This window comes from Alligator sinensis, unplaced genomic scaffold, assembly GCF_000455745.1.
Source record: "Alligator sinensis unplaced genomic scaffold, ASM45574v1 scaffold130_2, whole genome shotgun sequence".
NCBI lineage: Eukaryota > Metazoa > Chordata > Crocodylia > Alligatoridae > Alligator > Alligator sinensis.
The window spans coordinates 1284730-1303655 of NW_005841913.1; the positions used below are offsets into that span (position 1 = coordinate 1284730).

At 43.3% G+C, this 18926-nt stretch overlaps 1 protein-coding gene across 1 annotated transcript in view; it reads right to left on the reverse strand.

Annotated features, from left to right (window-relative positions):
* NBAS (neuroblastoma amplified sequence) overlaps nt 1-18926 on the reverse strand; it is a 383345-nt gene that overhangs the window by 87037 nt on the left and 277382 nt on the right. The window contains exons 45-46 of the mRNA XM_025198082.1: nt 13321-13539; nt 12288-12490 (exon numbers count right to left, since the gene is read on the reverse strand). Coding sequence (XP_025053867.1) covers nt 12288-12490; nt 13321-13539 — 422 coding nt within the window. The remainder of the gene's footprint in view (nt 1-12287; nt 12491-13320; nt 13540-18926) is intronic.

Sequence of the window (18926 nt, forward strand, 5' to 3'; positions counted from 1 at the left end):
TAATAAAGAACACACTGAACAACTTTGTATATAGCTGCCTGTTTTAACCTGACTAAAAACATAAAGAAAGCAAAAAAACCCCCAATAACACAAACTCTCTTGACTCTATAGTCAAGATAGCTAAAACGTTTAAACTTAAAATTACAGAAAATTTTACTATGGGCAAACTTCAAATTTTCCCTCTTGTCAAACTGCTAGGTTTTTACAAACAAGCTTGTAAAATAAAAAGTTTACTCTGTTATACTATTAACATCAAATATTCAGTAACAGCTCTAAGAGTGATAAAAACCTACTCTCAAGGAAATGAAAGATGGTTGTCTGAAAGAGTTGGGAAAGGGGGATGGTTTTGTGGTTAAGGCACAAGGTTAGGAACAAGGAGATATAAGCCCTATTTCCAGCTCTTCCATAGGACTTCCTGTTATTTAGATTTCTAGTTATTTTAAATATGCCTTTACTGTCGATAGCCAAACCGTATAGCTCAGGAAATGGCATATCAACCCATTTTTGTTGCCTTAGAATTGAGGAGGAGGGAAACCCGCAACACCTCCAGGATTTGATTTTTCAGAAAACCTAAATAACTCCATTTGGAAATGCAGACACTCAGCACCTCTGGGAACCAAACTCAAGGTGAGATAAAATACACTGAAGCACCTGCCATTAGTGCATACTTCTGAAAACCCAGGGCTCAACTTTTTGTGTTTTGGTTATCCAATCTGTAAACCAGAGACAATATTTACATTTATTAATATTTGTGAAGTGCTTTAAGGCGATCATATGGAAGGGTTCTGTGCAAAGGCAAGCATTATCCCACCAGACAAACAGGGGAGTTAAATAGTAAAGTCTAGTTATCCGTGGCACAGTATTTTAAAACAAACTTGAAATTCAATCTATTAACTGTAATAAAATAATGTTAATTTATTAAATAAATGAATGATGGGAAGCCAGTGTTTTTCTTCTTAAAAACCTGATGCTATCTGTATTACCTTAAAATTTAATTAGGGCAATAAAAAAACAATCACAATTCAAAAGACTTCTACATGACAAACAGAATCATTTGTCAAGTTTTCACAGCAACTATAGCTTTCTTGTTCCTAACTAATTAACAGCAAAATTGTCAGAAAGTACTGACAGAAACAAACATAATTAATGAAACATTAGTTCTTCACGTAGATTATATGGTGTTTTATGTGCTTTAAAAAAAAAAAAAAAAAAGATACCTAGGAGCTTTAAGGTGAACGTTGCACGAGTCTGGCATAATTAAATCGGTAAAGGCTCATTTTGATTTCAGTTCAGTTGCAAAAAAAGACATGTATTTAATCAAAAAGTTCTTCAAGAGCAATAAAAAATTACAAAGAATACGTAAAAGGAGAATAAATTAAATACAACTAAATATTTTAGCCTAATTACATTATTCACCAAAATACTTGATGCCTTGTTATTTTCCAAGCCTTACATTCATCTTTTTAATACTCGTGCAGTCCTTAAGCACTGCGAAATCAAAAACTTCTGCTTTGGTATCAAAATTTGGAACATTAACGTATCCCATGGAAAAATTGTGAATTGCAACGTTAAAGAGCTACTATCATTTTTATAAAAATGACATTCCTAAATTATTAAACTCTACTGTGTGCCATCCTTCAGGAAGACCAAGAGACAATGAAAAGTCTTAATTTCCTTTTTGGGGTTGACTCTTCCAAATACAAATGATCCCTCCCAGTAAATAAGACTAGACGCCAAGCCTGATCAAACTTCTCCTGTCTGTTGCCAGGTGAGCACGAAACTATGCTCCAAATGCAAGTCCCATTTAAGCCACATAGTAGCACTTGTGCTGCTAACTTTAGTTACTCCAGTGAGCACAGCAGTGGTTATCTGTGTTAGTCTGAGGTCAGGCAGAATGTAGAGCAGGGTGGCACCTTGAAGACTAACTGGTTCAGAGAGGCATGAGCTTTGGCAGGTAAGCAGGTTGTTGTCTATGAAAACTCATGCCTCTGAACCAGTTGGCCAGGTGCTACTCTGCTCTATCTACTGCCAGGTACTCCAAAGTTAATTACATGGTAACTTCAGTTACCTAATGGCGTTTCTACATTTTGCATTTAATAGTCATAAGATAAATTGAGAGAACAGCAATGGGGCAGATGCAGGGTGGGCCAGAAACCAGGGCATCTTCTCTCCCATAGGCACACAGCCAGACTCCCTGTGCCTTGCTCTTCTTCTGGACCCATATATCCTCTTCTCTTGGCTGCCCCCATGGTTCAGCTTCAGTGGAAAAAGTAGAGGCTCCTCTTTGCCCTGCCTAGCTATAGCTTAGTATAGGGGTGTTCAACCTTTTTTAACAAGTGTGCCCCTTTTGTCTCAAAGTTTCAATTCATGTACTCCTTCATATTTTTTTCTGTGTTTAAGGGGGGACAGATCGAGGTCCCCATGATGAGGGAGGGAGTGGGGCTGGGACAGGCATTGCATAGGTGGAGGGAGAAAAAAAATATGGGGGGGGCTGAGCGCATGAGTGCGCACCACCCCAGAAGGTAAGTCTGTGGAGAAAGGGGCCATGGGGGAGGTACAGATCGAGGCCCCTGTGGTGAGGGAGGGAGCGGGGCATAGGCAGGAGCAGGGCTGGGGTAAGTGGGGCCCTGGCCAGGTCGGGGGGTGGGGCACCTCCAGGCCTCCATTTGTCCCACCACCCGCCACAGCTGGAAGCCCACTCACCCCGGCCCCTACTCTTGCCCCGTTTTCTGGTCCGCGGAGGGGGCCTCGATCTGCCCCCCACTCAGCGGTGAGGGAGTGAGTGGAGCTGGGAATTGAGCCCCCCACAGTGCCAGAGGGAATGAGGAAGGGGTAAATCATTCACCCCTGCCCCTGGCCTGCTCCCTCCTGCACCGTGGGGATTGTCCCACGACCTGGCCCAGCCGGGGCCCCATTTACTGTGAATGGGCTCCTGGGGCTCCTGCCACTGCGTGCATCACAGGGGAACCCAGGGTGGGGGGCATGTGCTCCTCCACACTGTGCCCTGGAGGAGCTGCCAGGCTCCGATTGCCCTGTGACCCAGCTGTGCCAGGTCATGAGACAATTCCCACAGTGCAGGAGGGAAGAGGGCCAGGGGCAGGGGTGAATGACTCATCCCTGCCCCACTCCCTCCTGCACTGTTGGGGGCTCTTCTTGGTGGGGTAGGGGGCCAGGCTGTGCGACGGCGGTGGCTGCAGCCACCCTAAAATTCACCTTAATCTACCCCAAACTCCTCCCAGCGCAATCCGGCCCAACACCCTCACCAGAAACAGCCCAGCACTGGCCAGGCCCAGGCTGGCAGTAGCCCACAGCCCACCCTTCCCCATGTGCTGATCCAGGGGCATGCACCCCATATGCTCTTCCAGGGGTGTGTGCAGCAGCACTGGGAGGGGGAGCTGAATGGAAGCCGTGTGCAACCCCACTTTCCTATGGCTGGTCATGGCTCCGTGGGCGGCTGATGGACCTTGTGCCCAGCCAATCACGTGCCGCTTGTGGCAGGCACAACCCCCACCCCCCGCCATTCAAACGGGTGTGGGTGGGGAAGCACCGCAATGTGCTGCGTTGGGTCAGCAGCTCCTGGCATTTTCCTCCCCTTCTCCCTCCCCTGGGTAAGAGGTGAATGCGCTGGGGAAGAGGTCGCTGCTATGCACCAGGCACACGTTCTCCCCACCTGCCCATGTGTGCCCTCTATGACTTGTCTAAGTACCCATAAGGGTATGTGTACTCACGGTTGACAACCCCTGGCCTAGTAGTTAGGGCACTTTCCTGAGATGTGGGAGATACAAGTTCAAACACTTTCTGGGAACCCCAGGACATGGGTCTCCTACTTGCTAGTCCTAACTGCACCACAGTTACAGGTGTTCCTGAGTGGGATAAGTTCAATTATTCACTTAAGTGGTCTGAAATACCACTTGGGAACTAGTTGTTGTGCTGTTTGCCCATCTAAAATGGAGTTGACTTTGGACCTATGCTGTTTAATCTGCATGCATGAGTTCAGAAGACCTAAGAACTTTAGGTAAAATAAATCTATAATATGCCATTCTGTGACATCTAAGAATCATGGAAGACAGCTCATTTCATGTACTTTGGGTTCTTAGCTAGATGATCTTCTGAGATGGGATACAAAAATTATTCAAATTTACTATAAAACTACATGGCAGCCATAGAGTGGGTCTTGCTTTCTGATGTTTACTGTGCCACTGAAGAATAGACATAAAATATTTCCTACACAACTCAACCAAGCTATAAACATTACCAATTTTGTAAATGTATGAAAGATCTGGGTGGCAACTAATATCTATTGACAATGATGACTTTCATAGGCTAACCCAAAAAATTGCCAGTGACAGGGTTTAAATGAAATATGCAGATACAATTCGATGGAGGAGATTATACTGTTAGTAAAAGAGACTCCCAACTAAATTCTGAGAAGTGGAACTAGAGTCACAAAGTAAGAAAATTGAAATATCTGACAGAATTTGACAGTTCTTCTAAACTGATATGGAATTAACTCAAATATATAGGAATTGGGAGGGGACTTATTATATATTTTATCTTAAAACTGGTCTGTTTCCTAGGAAGCAGGTATGAGATAGATTTGGTGTTTTTATGGGGGAAAGTGGGGGTGATGTATATTTAAAAAGAAAAATTTAAGCAAGCGAGAGAAAAGGGAGATATTTCACAAAGGAAATCTTTATAGATGTCTCCTCTGTAAAAGTCAGAAAACATTTTCCATATGAAAAAAACCCCTAAGTATTTTGAAAGGGCTTTATACCAAATCTGAATTTTTAACATTTTTGTAAGTGTAAAAAATAGGTTTTTGTCTTCTATTACAGTTGCAGTGAGATCTCAGTTTAACTCTGGAGTGTTCCCTGAAACCTACTTTTTCACAAAAAAGGCCATCTGAATTTATAGGTAGGTGGTTCAATGGCATTCCTTATCATCAATCACTAAAAACCCAGAACCGGGCAACTAAACACTACATTTTCCCTTGCCTTGATTTTCCAAATTAAATACCCACCCCAATACATTCAAACTTCCCCACTTTCCAACATTCTCTTCTTTCAAGTCCATTTGAAACCACCACAATGCATGCATCTGATTTCTTATAAATGCCCAAAGTTTCCTAATGCATAAAACCTTAAGAGTTTTCTTTTTAAAAGTAACATTTACTGAATTCTCAAGCTTGGTCCTCCATGCAGGCAGCAAGAATTTTCTTCTTTATAATTACATTTTTTTCCCAATGAACACAGAAATACACAGGAGTTTCACAAAATGATGTGGTTAGTAAGTTTCGATTTGTGCCATGCACTAGCTTGAATACTAATGTACTGGTGCATGACTGAGACGCATCCAATTCCATTCACTTCAATGACATCAGTGTCAGCAGGCTAAAGAGATGCCAGGCAACAGCTTTTTGTAAAAATGCTTATTATATTTAAAAGGAAGCTTAAAAAAAAAAAAAAGTAATTCCCATGGGTATTTTGTTGGCATGCTCCATACTATCTCAAGCAGGGGCAAACTATTCTATATTGTATAGGCTTTTATTACATGCTCATCCTTTATGTGCACCTTTCAGTGTGTTACATTACTCATTAATTAGCACTAAGATTTTTGATGTTTTATCTTTTCTACAGAGGAATAAATGTGTAGAGAACTCTTTTTCATAGTGTCAGGTTTCTATTTGATTTGATTTTCTTATTTGTAGTATACATGTAGTATACATGTTATTGAGAATTTAGAGTAGAGAAAACAAACTGAAAAAAATGTGCCTGGACTTGGAATGGAAGAAGGTGAAGTTTCTGACTACCCTCAACTTCTGCAGAAAGAATTCAGTTCAGTATGTTGAACCAGCTCCTGCAAAACAGTCCATTTCTCTTACCCTTATTGAAAAATTACACCCTTCCAGGAGCGTTCTGAGTGACACTATTCATTTCAGAGGTTTAGGTGATGTTTTAGATATCCTGGGCCCAAAACATGAACAATAACTTGATAGAAGTTAATAAAAATATTCTGTGAGAAACAATGGTAGAGAATGGAGGACAATTTTCTCTTGCTAAGGACAGCTAACATAGGGCTCCTGGTATTATCCCATCAGGTATCAGTGTAGGCTGTAGAGGTGCTTCATCACTGATGAGGTCTTACTCATTAATGACGCATCTTGCAATTAACAGCATTAGCTTTTCATAGAATCAGAGGGAATCAAAGTGGAGCTGGGAGGGACCTCCAGAGGTCATCTAGTCCAACCTCCTTCCTGAGGCAGGATCATCCTTATCCAAACCATCCTATACAATCCATAAACTAAACTACAAAAAGCTATTGTCAACACTGACACAACACAGACATAACCTGTCACAGATAAAGCTGGGGAATCATGACAGCTGAAGTCCTGCTTCTATAAAAAAGTTGCCAATATATGCTCAAGAGACCTCAGATAGGGGGCCAACCTTTCCATTACAGAGGAAGGAAAAAAACCCACAGCCCATACCAATCTAAGCACGGGGAAAATTCCTTTTTAAAATTATTTTTAAAATGTGGAGAAAGAAACTGCGCACACAACTCCAGATGAGGCCTAACCATTGCCAAATAGAGATGCACTATCACCTCCTGTGTCTTGCACCTAATGTTTCTATCAGTTGCCTTTCGTGTGGCTGCATCATACTACAGATTCATAGTGAGCCTGTAATCTACCAAGACTCTCAAACCCTTTTCCAGTGCTGGCATCCAGCTGTTACCCATTTTATATCTGTATTTTTGATTACTCCTCACGAGGTGTAGCACCTTGTGTTTGTCCCCATTGAACTTCATCCTGTTAGCCCGACTTTCCAATCTGCTGAGATGCTTCTAAATTGTGCTTGCATTCTCCAACATGTCCACAATCCTTTCCAGTTTTGTGTTGCTTGCAAACTTGCTCAAGAAGCTTTCTATGTCAGCATCCAAATCATTAATAGACATGTTGAACAGCACTGGGTCCAGGACAGAACCCTGTGGGACTCCACTTGAAACCTCCTGCTATTCCGACATGGTCATGTTAATAATTACTCTTTGCTTGTGGGTACTGAGCCAGTTATCTATCTTGTGGTAGTTTTTAGTTATCTGTATTGTAGTATCTTGTAGTGGTTTTGTCCAGCCCACTTTTTTTCAATTTGTTTATGACAAGATTGTGCTGGACCTTGTCAAAAGCCTTGCTGAAGTCTAGATAGATTATATATAGTTGAATGGTCTTGTTTTGAGCAGTGGGTTGAACTGGTTGACCTCCTGAGGTTCCCTCCAACCCTAATTTTCTATGATTCTATATCCACAGCATTTCCTTCATTCACCCAAGTAGTTACTTTGTCAAAGGAGATCACATTTGTTTGACTTGATTTGTTTTTCATAAATCTATGCTGGCTGTTTGCAATCAGACTTTCTTCCTCCAGATGGTTGCAAAAGGCCTTCCTTAGAATATGTTCCAGTAACTTCCCAGGTATGGAGGTGAGGCTAACTGGCCCGTATTTCCCTGGGTCCTCTTTTTTGCCTTTTTTAAAGAGGGGCACTATTGTTAACCTTTTCCCAATCGCTTGGTACCTGGCCCATGTCTCACAACTTCATAAAAATCATTGCCAAGGGCTCTGAGATCTTCTTTGTCAGTTCGTTCAGGACCATGGGATGAAGTTCATCCAGACCTGCTGACATGAAATCATTCAGATGCAACAAAAGCTCTCTGACCATCTCTTTTGTTATCTAATCCCTTACCCTGCCCCCTGCCCTATCCAGATAATCCTTATGAGTTGTATGGCTGTGTCTTAATTTTCTTGTGAAGACTGAGGCAAAGTAGTTGTTGAGTAGCTCTGCCTTCTTTGCATCTCCTGTTAAGAGTTCCTCCTGGTTTGTTAACAAGGGGACCCACAGATTCCTTAGCTCTTTTCTTACCAATGTACTTCTAGAACCTCTTGTTGTTGTCCTTAACCCCTTCCCCAGGTGCAGCTCATTCTTTATACTGGTCTCCTGATTTTGTCCTTGCAGGTTTTTGCTATTTCCTGGTACACTTCCTTGGTGGCCTGTCCATTTTTTCCATTGCCTATATGCTTTGTTTCATTTGCAGCATTTTAGAAGCTCCGTGTGCAATCACATTGGTCCTTGCCATTCTTCTTCTGCTTCCATCGTGTCGGGACAGTTTCTGGCTGGGCATTCAATACTATGCCCTTTAGAAGCTCCGAACCCTCCTGGGTACCTTGATCCTTCACCGTCTGTCTTCCCATGGCACCATGCCTATTAACTCTTTACGTTGGATGAAATCTACCTTTTTGAAGTCTAGTGTCCTAATTTTGCTGACCTCGTGCTTTCCTTGTCTCAGGATCTGGAATTTTATTATACTATTATTACTTCGTCCCAAATTACCCATCACCTTCACATCCTCCACAAGTTCTTCCCTGTTGGTCAGGACAAGATCTAAGATAGATGATCCCCCTAGCTGTATTCTCCACCTTGTGAAACAGGACATTGTCCTTCATACAAGTTAGGAGCCGGCTTGACATTTTATGTTTGGCTGCATTGTTCCTCCAATAGATGTCTGGCAAATTGAAGTCTCCTATCAGAACCATTCCATATCTTATGAACAGATTTGTCACCTGCTTGAAGAGTACCTTATCCATCTCCTCGTCCTGATTTGGTGGCCTATGAAAAAGCGCCCCCATTATATTGACGCTGCATCTTACACCTTCCATCTTCACCCAAATGCATTCTGCTTTGCCATCTTCTTCCTCCTGAACCAGGGAACTAATATATGTATTTTTGATATACAATGCGAAACCACCACCCTCTCTCCCAACCCTGTCCTTCCTAAACAGAGTATAACCCTGCATGCTGACATTCCAGTCATAAGAGCCATCTCACCAGGTCTTTGTGATGACAATCAGATCATTGTTCTTTTCACAGGCTGCACCTTCCAGCTTATCTTGTTTATTACTTATACTTCTTGCATTTGTCTACATACATTGGACATATTTTGCATTTTAACCTAACCGTTCCACTTTCTCACCACCTAGTGCAGTCTTGTAGCTCATTGGACCTTCCCCAAGTTAAGTTGCTTTTGCTGGGGCTAGTCACATAGCAGATTAAATGAAGCAGATCCACACTGTTGATGAGTCTCCAGTAGTGAAAAAGAGAAAGATGCTTTTCTACCTCCAGTTACCTTTTTTACAGGGCAAAACGTTTACACGTATGAGGTCCTGAAGTTTCCTTTTCTCTCCCCTGGCAAAAAGGAAATGGCAGCAGCAGGTAGATGGATCTTACTACAGGAAATCCCCAAACCTTTGATGCTCCTTTCCCAAATCAGCATCTTTCAGCTGCCAGAAAATATGGGTATCAACATGGAAAACAGGATCTCAGCTGTTTCTGTACTCTCTTCTATGTGGGGCTTAGCAGAAGTAAGAGCAGGAGCCAAGATGAGCTTGCAAAGCCTCTGTAATCACCATTAATGACACCAAAATTGGACATGGGAGGTTTTTTTCATATTTTAAATTGTCAGCGATGGTGGCTCTCTTTGATCAACCCACCGATCTCCTAACACTGGAGTATCTCATTTACAAGACCTTACTCTCCACAACTATCAAATTTTTCACACAGTTAGGAATAAAGGACTAGAAAAGACTTCTGGGACCATTGAGTCCAGTCCCATGTATTCACAAGAAGCCACTTTTCCAGAAGTGTCCAGAAGAATGTTTGTTCTTACCCTTAGACACACTACAGACACAAAGCCAACTATAGCCCTCCTATAATGTAGCCCAGACAGAGAAGAAAAGACAAGGGCACCATCAATGCCAGTGCAGTGACATGAAATTCATATAAAAAACAAAGCTGTCAAACTTCTAAGTGGCTGGAAGCCGAATGCCCTATGGGTACCATTAGCAGGGGCTGCACACCGTGGAGGTTGCACTAGCAGAGACCATGGTTCTTGGCAGGTTGCACCCCAACACATATGGGTGGGTGCTCACCCATCACGCTGCACTAAATATATGAGCCCTCTTGCACTCCACTACAATGAGCACAGAGGCAGGTGCTCCCCCACTCTGTTGCACTGTTCACAGGCAGGTGCACATGTGGGGCTGGCACAGCATGGCACTCTGCCTCACCTGCAGCTACCTGTGAGCTCCCCTGTGGCATCATGCTACACAGGTGCTCTAGGCTGTTGCCTTCCCCAGCATTACTGGCTCTGCAGCACCATACTACCCCAAACCCTGGGGCTGGGTCAGGCAATGGAAGCTGGGGATAAGAGGGGGACCCTCAAGACCCCAGGTGCTGCTACTGCAGCCAGAGTGATAGGTGCAGTGACAGCTGGGTGGGAGCCGAGGGACCACATTAACCCTTGTGGGCCCACAAGCTACCAGCTAAACATCAACAGGTTAAAATATGCTGATAATCCTAGAAAGAGGACTTTTTTGGGGTTTTTTTTACAGAAGACTACAAAACACCTGTACAAGTCCCTGACACCAACATGGAGAAAAAACATTTATGAATCTGAATCTGTCCATCAGTTTGATCTTGAGTACAAGATCATTCCACAACTTCATTCTCTTGTTCCTTTTGTCACCTACCAGCTCACCTCTTCCTGTACCAAATTTATTTTCTCATTGCAACAGTTCATTTTCTCCAGAGACAAATAATAAATAATAAAATATAATAATTTGTCCCCTTAAAAAGGTAATCGCACACTCAACTCAAAAATTACAAATCACTTGCAATATGAAATGCTCATAGGACCAGACTGCTTAGAAAGTGATGTGCCTTGTTATGGAAATCATTCTCATCTTAAATTTGGATGCCCCAAAAAGTTCCAAACGACCCTCTCCCAGTCATTTTGAAACTGTTGGCCTTATTTATTGCTGTAGGATCTGTATAGAGTTCTCTACAGCCCAGTCCATTAGCTGTAAGGAGAGGTTTCACATGAAGTTTCTCCTGGTGTGGCCCATACATTGCTCCCAACCACCATTACCCAAGAGAACTTTTTTTATTAAGAGGGACAATTCTGTGCTGTCACTTCAAACACAAATGTGGACCTATGGCATAAGATCAAATTTATAAAGAAGACTGAATGTATATTTAACCAATCAGAAAGTTGTGAGAAAGCTTCAGCTCCTGTCACCTGCAATTAATTTCCATGGGAAAGCAATTTTACTAAGAGCAATTACATTAAATCAGGGGTAGGCAACGTTTTTTGGCTAGAGTGCTGAAAAACACCACAACGCCTATCTCGGAAGGTGCTGGATTGCTGGCATGGCAGAAAAAATGAGGGCAAGGGGTACATGGAAGGATGCCTTGCTTGTGCCCCTTGCCCCCCACCCAAAGCCCCTGCCCCCAAGCCCTACTGCCCCTTGCCCCCCACGCAAAGCCCCTGCCCCCAGCCCAGGCTCTCTGGTTGCCAGCAGCTACCCCAGCTTTGGGTAGCTGTTGGAGCCCAGGTTGCTCCCAGCTGCCTGCTGGGAGCAGCCAGGGCTCCCGGCTGGCAGCAGCTACCCAGAGTGGCCGCAGCCAGGAGGCTCCAAACAGCTGTGCCGGGCTCCGGCATCAGCGCTGCGCTGGCATGTGGAGGTGTGCCTTTGAGCGGGCGGTGGGAGAGGGGCCTGAGGTAGCGCAGCCCTGGTCTCTCCCCCGCTCCTGGCACGGAGGTGATGAGCCCGGCGCAGTTGTTTGTAGCCAGCCCGAGGTGCACACAGTCGCCGCCAGCACGGAGCTGATGCTGGAGCTGTGGAGCCCGGTGCAGCTGTTTAGAGCCTGCCCACTCCTGCTGCTGCAGCTGCCCAGAGCCCGGGCTGTATACAAACAGCTACACCGGGCTCATCACCTCCGTGCCGGGAGCAGGGGAAAGACTGGGGCTGCGCTGCCTCAGAGCCATCCCCCACCGCCTGCTCCAAGGTGCGCCTGCATGGAGCTGATGCCGAAGCCCAGCACAGCTGCTTGGAGCCTTCCAGCTGCAGCCAGCCCTGGCTCTGGGAGCTGCTGCTCCCAGCAGGCAATTGGGATGCTGCAAGCCCTGCTGGGAGCAGCCCAGGCTGTGTTGCTGGCAGCACCTACCCAGAGCCGGGGCTGGCCGCAGCATGCCAAGTAAAACGGCCTCGCGTGCCACATTCAGCATGTGTGCCAGTGGTTGCCGACCCCTCCATTAAAACTTTTCTAATATTTGTTACTGCTTTGGTCCTTACAAAATTCAACCATCCTGGAACAGAAAGAAACAAGTACTTAAAAAAACAAAAAACAAAACAAAAAACCTTGCAAATCTTATTTGACTCAATTGTTGCAGTTTAACTTACCTTAACACACACATAATTTCTTTTACAGCACACTGCACTATGTCCTTGGTGGAGAGTCCCAGATCTCCAACAGCTACTTCTAACAATTTTTGTATCATTTCCAAAGGCTGACCATCTAAACACATAGTTACTGCCTGGTCATGGATTTTTTCTTTCTCCGACCTGGATAAATCAAATAATTGGCCATACTTCTGTAGTAGATCCTGTAAACAGACACATTTTAAACATTACTGGTATTTATGGTTCAGTATCTCACTGTCTAGCATGGCTTAAAATTTCAGTATGAAAATTTCAAAGATCTTTAAAATCTTAAAAAGTCAACAAAAGCTGTGCTGTAAAATTTAACGTGCTAAATATGACAGAAACCATTACTGCTTATGGTAATTTTTAAAACAAATGTTTTCGTTGTACTCAGGCTTCATTATAAACCTCATGTTGCTCTTTTTAGTGTAGGAACTTTAATGGAATTTACTAATTTGCAGAAGATGAGAGGCAAACTCAAACCTCACTTGGTTATATAGATTTATAATAAAAAGGAAAATAAATGCATTTTCCTTGCATGTAATGATGATACTATTTGAAGGCTACAGCTGTCCAATAAATTAAATGAGGCATTTTTTGGGAGGAGGAGGGGGAATGGAAAGGAGTAGGGATAACACTATAATTAAATAACGCTTATTATTAAATTGCTATAGCAGGTGCTGCATTGCATTATACGTGCATATAAAGATGAAGCCTTCTATGAAACTCCTGTATGAACTTTGGAGTGATCTTTTATCACAGGAATGTCCATGACTAAGGAACAACTTATCTTTGCCTTAGACCCCTTCTTTTTTTTTTTTTTTTGCTACAAAGGATAATGAAACATGTTCATAGCTTTAAGTTCTGTAAAAAAGAATAGGCACTGTATTAGGAGATTTAGAAAACTCATCAATTCAAAACCCTTGCTACAACTTGAAAGTGAACAAAGAGAGAAAGCAAATACATGTTAAAATACACCTGAATGCATTTGTTACAGTTAATTTATCATTACCTGCTCACTGTTTTTCAGGCCAGTGATAAAACTATGACTGAGTGTTTCCAGATGAGCCAGAGACTGCTGCAGATGATTCAGAGCATCCTCATAAGGAAGGAGGATATTTTGAGCGCCTTCCGCAGCCTCTTCAAAATTCTTTTTTCTAAGCTTCTCAGTGATCTGTTTGACTGCTTTAATAGCTTTCTTAGTCATGTCTACCCGGGCATCCACTGACAGCTGAAAACGAATTGTACAGTGTTTGATCGTTATTAGTATTATTCATACATTATTATTAAATACCATTATTGCCCAGAGGCTTCAACCATGATCATGGCTTCATTACATTAAGCATTGTATAAACACAAAGTAGGAAGCAGCCCTTGCCGCAAAGAGCTAACTAGAACATTAAATGAAACACTAAATGAACAACAGTCATCTTCCCCTGAAAGCTACATTTGAAAAACATCAAGGGTTTTACATATTTTCCTCGATTATCCTGAGGAACCAGAAGCAGCAAAAATTAGTCAGAAAATAAGAACAGTGAAACTTTTATAGTGATACTTCATCATCCAAGATGGGAACTGGGAGATGTTTAGGGAGCACAGAGAAGATCAACTTTTTATCTGTATGTTTCAAATTGTCTGTTACATTTTTAAGGTAAGCCAGTGGTACTCACCACAGACCCGGGTTTTCTATGTTCAAAAATCATAAATTCTCTGATTTAAAGGGGAAGCAAAAAAAAGCATTTTTCCACAATTAAATGCCACTATATATATATATAGGTATCAGTTGAACACAATGTTGTATTGATACATTTACAATTTTAAAGCAATTTAGAAGCCTCCCAGTTATTACAATAAAATAAATATATTCTATAATAAAATAAATTCTAAATACTTCTGTATTTAGATTTTTTTTTTATTACAGAAATCAGAGCTCCCCCGGCCACCTTCGTTCACCAGGACACAGGTCCAGCTTTGGCTGTCCCCGCTGCTTTGTGGCGTTGAGCAGCCCTGATATGCCAGTGCCCCTCTCCCAAGCCACAGCCCCACAGCGGTGCCCCTTACACCTGACCTGCAGCCCCTTATCCCTGCTGGTGCCCCTCGATCCCAACCCACAGCTCCCTACCCAATTCAATCCTGGCGCCCCTCACTCCCAAATCACAGCCCCTCACCCCTAGTGTGTGGGGCAGGGGTGTTTGTGGGGCAGGGGTGTATATGTGGGGAGGGGCTCAGTGTGTGGGGCTAAGGAGGGTGGGGTGTGGTGCCTGATCATAGGCAATGCTATAGGTGACATGTTGGGGTGACATATGGGGGGGCATGTGGCCTCCCAGATTTGTGGGCCCACAGTGGGCATGGGGCTGCAGCCTGGGCCTACAGGTACAGGCAGGAGCTGTCTCCGTGGCCCAGCGGGCAGGACCTGGCACAAGAGGATGCAGAGGGGTGGCGAGAATTGTTGCTGCCACTGGGCCCCCCCATGCCAGCTGTGCTGCCAGCAGCGTGAGGAGTAACAGACGGGCGGGAGGGGGAAGGGAGTTGCACTGCTGTCACCTCCTTCCACCACCAGCTGCTTGTGCACTGAGCCACGGTTCTACCCCGCTACCATGGCCGGGAAGCTGCTGCTGCTCCCCTCAAGCCATGACTCTCCCCCAGAGGGGAGGTGGAGTGGAGGGCAGGGAAAGTGGCCTGAGGGGAGTGGCGACAGCAGGGGAGGTGGCTGGGCCATTATGGTAGAGTAGAGCTGTGGCTCAACACAGAAGTGGCTGGCAGCTGGAGGAGGTGATGGCAGTGTGCCCAGCCCCTGCTCCCATCCATTACGCCTCATATTGCTGGTGGCACAGCTGGCACAGGGATCTCAGCAGCAGTGCCAATGAGTCTCACCAACCCACTCCGCCCTCCTGAGCTGGGTCCCAACTGCTGGGCTGCAGAGGTGACTCCTGCCTATGCCAGTAGGGTCAGACTGCAGCCCTGTGCCCATTGTGGCTGCACAAACCTGGGAGGACACATGCCTCCCCCATGCTCCCCTGATTGTCCCCCCAAACTTACCTATGGGGAGCTGCCTGGCTGCATGTGGCACGCCCTGCCTGTGGCACCCTTCCCCTGCACCCCCCCCCACCCCAGCCAGCTCCTTGCAGGCTGGAACTCTTTCGGCCTGCAAGATGTAACTCTCCATTTCCTGCTATAAAGGAGAAAAACATGGGCTTTCTCCTTTAAAGGAGAAAAAACGGTGTTTTTTCCCTGCAGTGAACGACAACCCAGATCCCTGGTCCTCACCCTGGCAGGCCTGTGGACAGCAATACTCAGTAAGTAATGTTGCTGTGGTGAACACCTTATTTTACTCTCTCTGTCAGCTTGAAGAAATGCATCTGTAGAAATAAAATGCCCTGGGGCCACAATGTTGAGGGAGTCTCACTAACAATATATTTCTGTAAGATGCTGGTTGGAGAACACTGTTTTAGGGTATTTTAATTTGTGTTAGGTCATTATTTAAATTTGTCTTTAAATGTTTGAAAAATAAGCAAAACTATTGGGAAGTCTACAAAGTTACAGTTTTCAATGACAAGCCAAGTTCACTTTCAACCGATCACTCTGCCATTTTAACTTTTCATATTCAGCTGATAGGATGATGATGCAGGCTGTGTATACGGAGCTACTGATTCTAATAAAGAACGTTCTAAAGCTGTACCTCAGGCTGATATTAGTCTATCTGGTAGAGACAGTGATTGCAACGTCTAATATGATTTAAAGAAGCTTCGGGGTAAAATAAATGATAATACTGGATAAGTGAATTTTAAGTTTAATGCATGCTGCTGGCTGCCTGAATCATATAAGGAGCAGTCGTGAACAAGGTATTCTTGCTTTGAGAGACCTTTAGTTCTAACAATAATAAAAATGTTTCTTTCACAAGACCTTATATTAAGGTGACCGAGCTATCAGTATAACTAAACTCAAAACAAAGTAAAGAGTTTAAAAAACAGTGTTGTCTTCAAGTAAATTTAGCAGATTTTTGAAATGAGGAATTTTTCTTCTTTTACTGGAAAGTACTTAAATTCCCAGATTTCTATATAGACAGTTGTACGTTATATAAATAGAATAGTAAAGATATTTTAAAGGAGTGTAATAGTTCTTCTCTCTCATTCTATTACCTACACACTGACACCTATGTGATGGTAACAGATTTCAGGACTTCCCAAGAGGCTGATATTTTGTACTCCCCATTAGTACAGTCCATAGGAAAGGGAGACAGGCCTGTTCTTATCTGTTTTCCAAAATCACAGCAGAGCTTTTTCAACCTTTGCTTCAAATAGGAAATTGAGGGAAGAAATTCAAATAGGATTTCCAAATAATGTGTTTCAGTACTTTTGGCATGCAAATATCTCATTTAGAGTTTAACTTAAAGGCTTTTACAATACACATGTTGATTTGGATGAAATGGCCATAGCACGCTTAATTTTACAATAATTACACTATCAGCATGCTTGAGAAAAATAATACAAAAATACTGGATATAGGACAATTGCTAGAGTTAAGGTGCAAAGTTCTGAAGCACAGGAGATAGGAAACAAAGCTTGAGTCGTCTACAACTCCAATAGGAAAGCGGTTGACAAGGTGGGTTCTTAGAGAACATTCATATCTAGGAGCCATAATAACAGAATGTAGCTATGTTTAGCTACATTTCTTTTGGCAAGTAGCAAGATCCACAAAGTTGGCAAACAGACCGTAGGCCAATTATGGGAATCTATTGATCTACCACAAAAAAAAGAAAAAGAAAACAAAAGTAGGTCAATAGGGAGGAAGGAACACATCTTGATCCAAACACTGGACCACAACTCAGAAGGTCTAAGATATGGGTTCAGTACTTTCCTCTGTTACCATTTCCTTATGTTAAAAAAGGTCATTAATCTGTGTGTCCCAGGAAAATAATTGCTCTATTCTTACCCTCTGTACATACTGATTCATTTTATATAACTGCAATATCTTAGAAAAGAGTTATAGATGTCACTACAACTTGTGCCATTTAATAGGCCTGTGCGAATAGGGAAGTATTCAATTTCGATTCGGCTGATTCAGAGGACAGTGAATCAATTCGCAGATTCAGATCACTGTCCCAAATCGATTCAGCCACATCTGCTTCAGAAGATTCAGTGCTGGTTCGGAGAGATTCAGTGATTTGGCCATAGACCATAATGGGAAATAACTGAAATACCTATAACTTCGTCATTTTTGCCTGCAAAGTTTCAAGGAGATAGGTGCAGGGGTTTCTGGGAAACTGCACCTCAAACTGCTGAAAGCAAAACTCATGTCACTAGTATGTGTTAAGGCAGATTTGGATGAAAACAGCAGGACGGTAGCCTGTAACAGGGGGCCTTCCCGGTGCTGGTTAGATCTCCACTCGCCCACCTGTTTCTGGGCTAGCTGCCAACCCCTCTTTTGCTCAGGCAGAAACAGTGCACAAAAGGGACAGAAAGGCTGCAGACAGAGGCTTATATGCTATTTCTACATCCTCCATCAGAGCACTGCGATTGGAAGGGGATTCAGGGAAAGATCACAGTCATTGGCCAGCTACATGTGTCAGTCTTTCCCTCCCTGCTCCCCCTCCCTCTTCTCAGTTTCTGCTCCCCTGAAAGACTGCCTTCCAAATCTCTGAATCTTTTTCAGAATCTTTTCCAAATTGATTCGAAGTCTCTGAATACACTCAGAGGTTTTCTTTGGTCTCCCAATTCGATTCGAATTTGATGATTCAGCCTCCGAATCAGGCCGAATCTTCTCTGAATCGAATCAGCAACCGCAGCTTCACACACCCCTACTATTTAGACACCGAGCATTATTCTAGAACAACAAGGAAAAGTAAATGTGTATATTTAAGGTGTTCTCTGGTGGTTTTGAGTGGAAACCTAGTGGTCCAGCCCAAAAACAGTATTTCCAGGGATATATCCTTTGTCACTTCTAAACCAATGATGATGGATTCCAAGGAGGGGATAAATTACTCTATATCAGTGATTCTCAATCTGGGGTGCCACCAGATCCTTTGAAGCGTACCATAACGTGTGAGATAAGCAGATAAGCTAAGCAAATATGTGTAGACTCAGGCCTGTCCCACTCTGGACATCACCATTTCTTAATTACTAAATTAAGGGATACCTTGAAATTTAAAGACATGTAAGAAAAAAAAATTATCCTTAATTCCCCTTGAGATTGCAAGGAATATAGCTGGTGTAGTCTTGACCTGGTCTAAATTCCTGGTCTGATGCTGACCTGATAGCAAAAATATGTACAATTCTGAGTTGTTCCCAGCAGCCAATACAAAATGAGGCAAGACAGTGGTTATGCATACTGGACAGGGCTTTGACCTATCCTGCTGCTTTATTCTTTGAGCTGATTTTTTTTAAATTGGTGCCTGAGTTTAATTCCATATTTTTAACAGTTACAGTGAAGTATTATATTGTGTTCTTTAAACCACACTGTTCGATCATGTATGTCTATGAGCATATGGAATTATTTCATACACAGGTCCACTAACAGAATGGTAATTTGCCTATGCCAAAGAATTTGGAAGATAAATGCCACTTGCTACCTCCAAATAAGATCCTGTAATTCAATTTATAACCTCATGACCAATTGCTA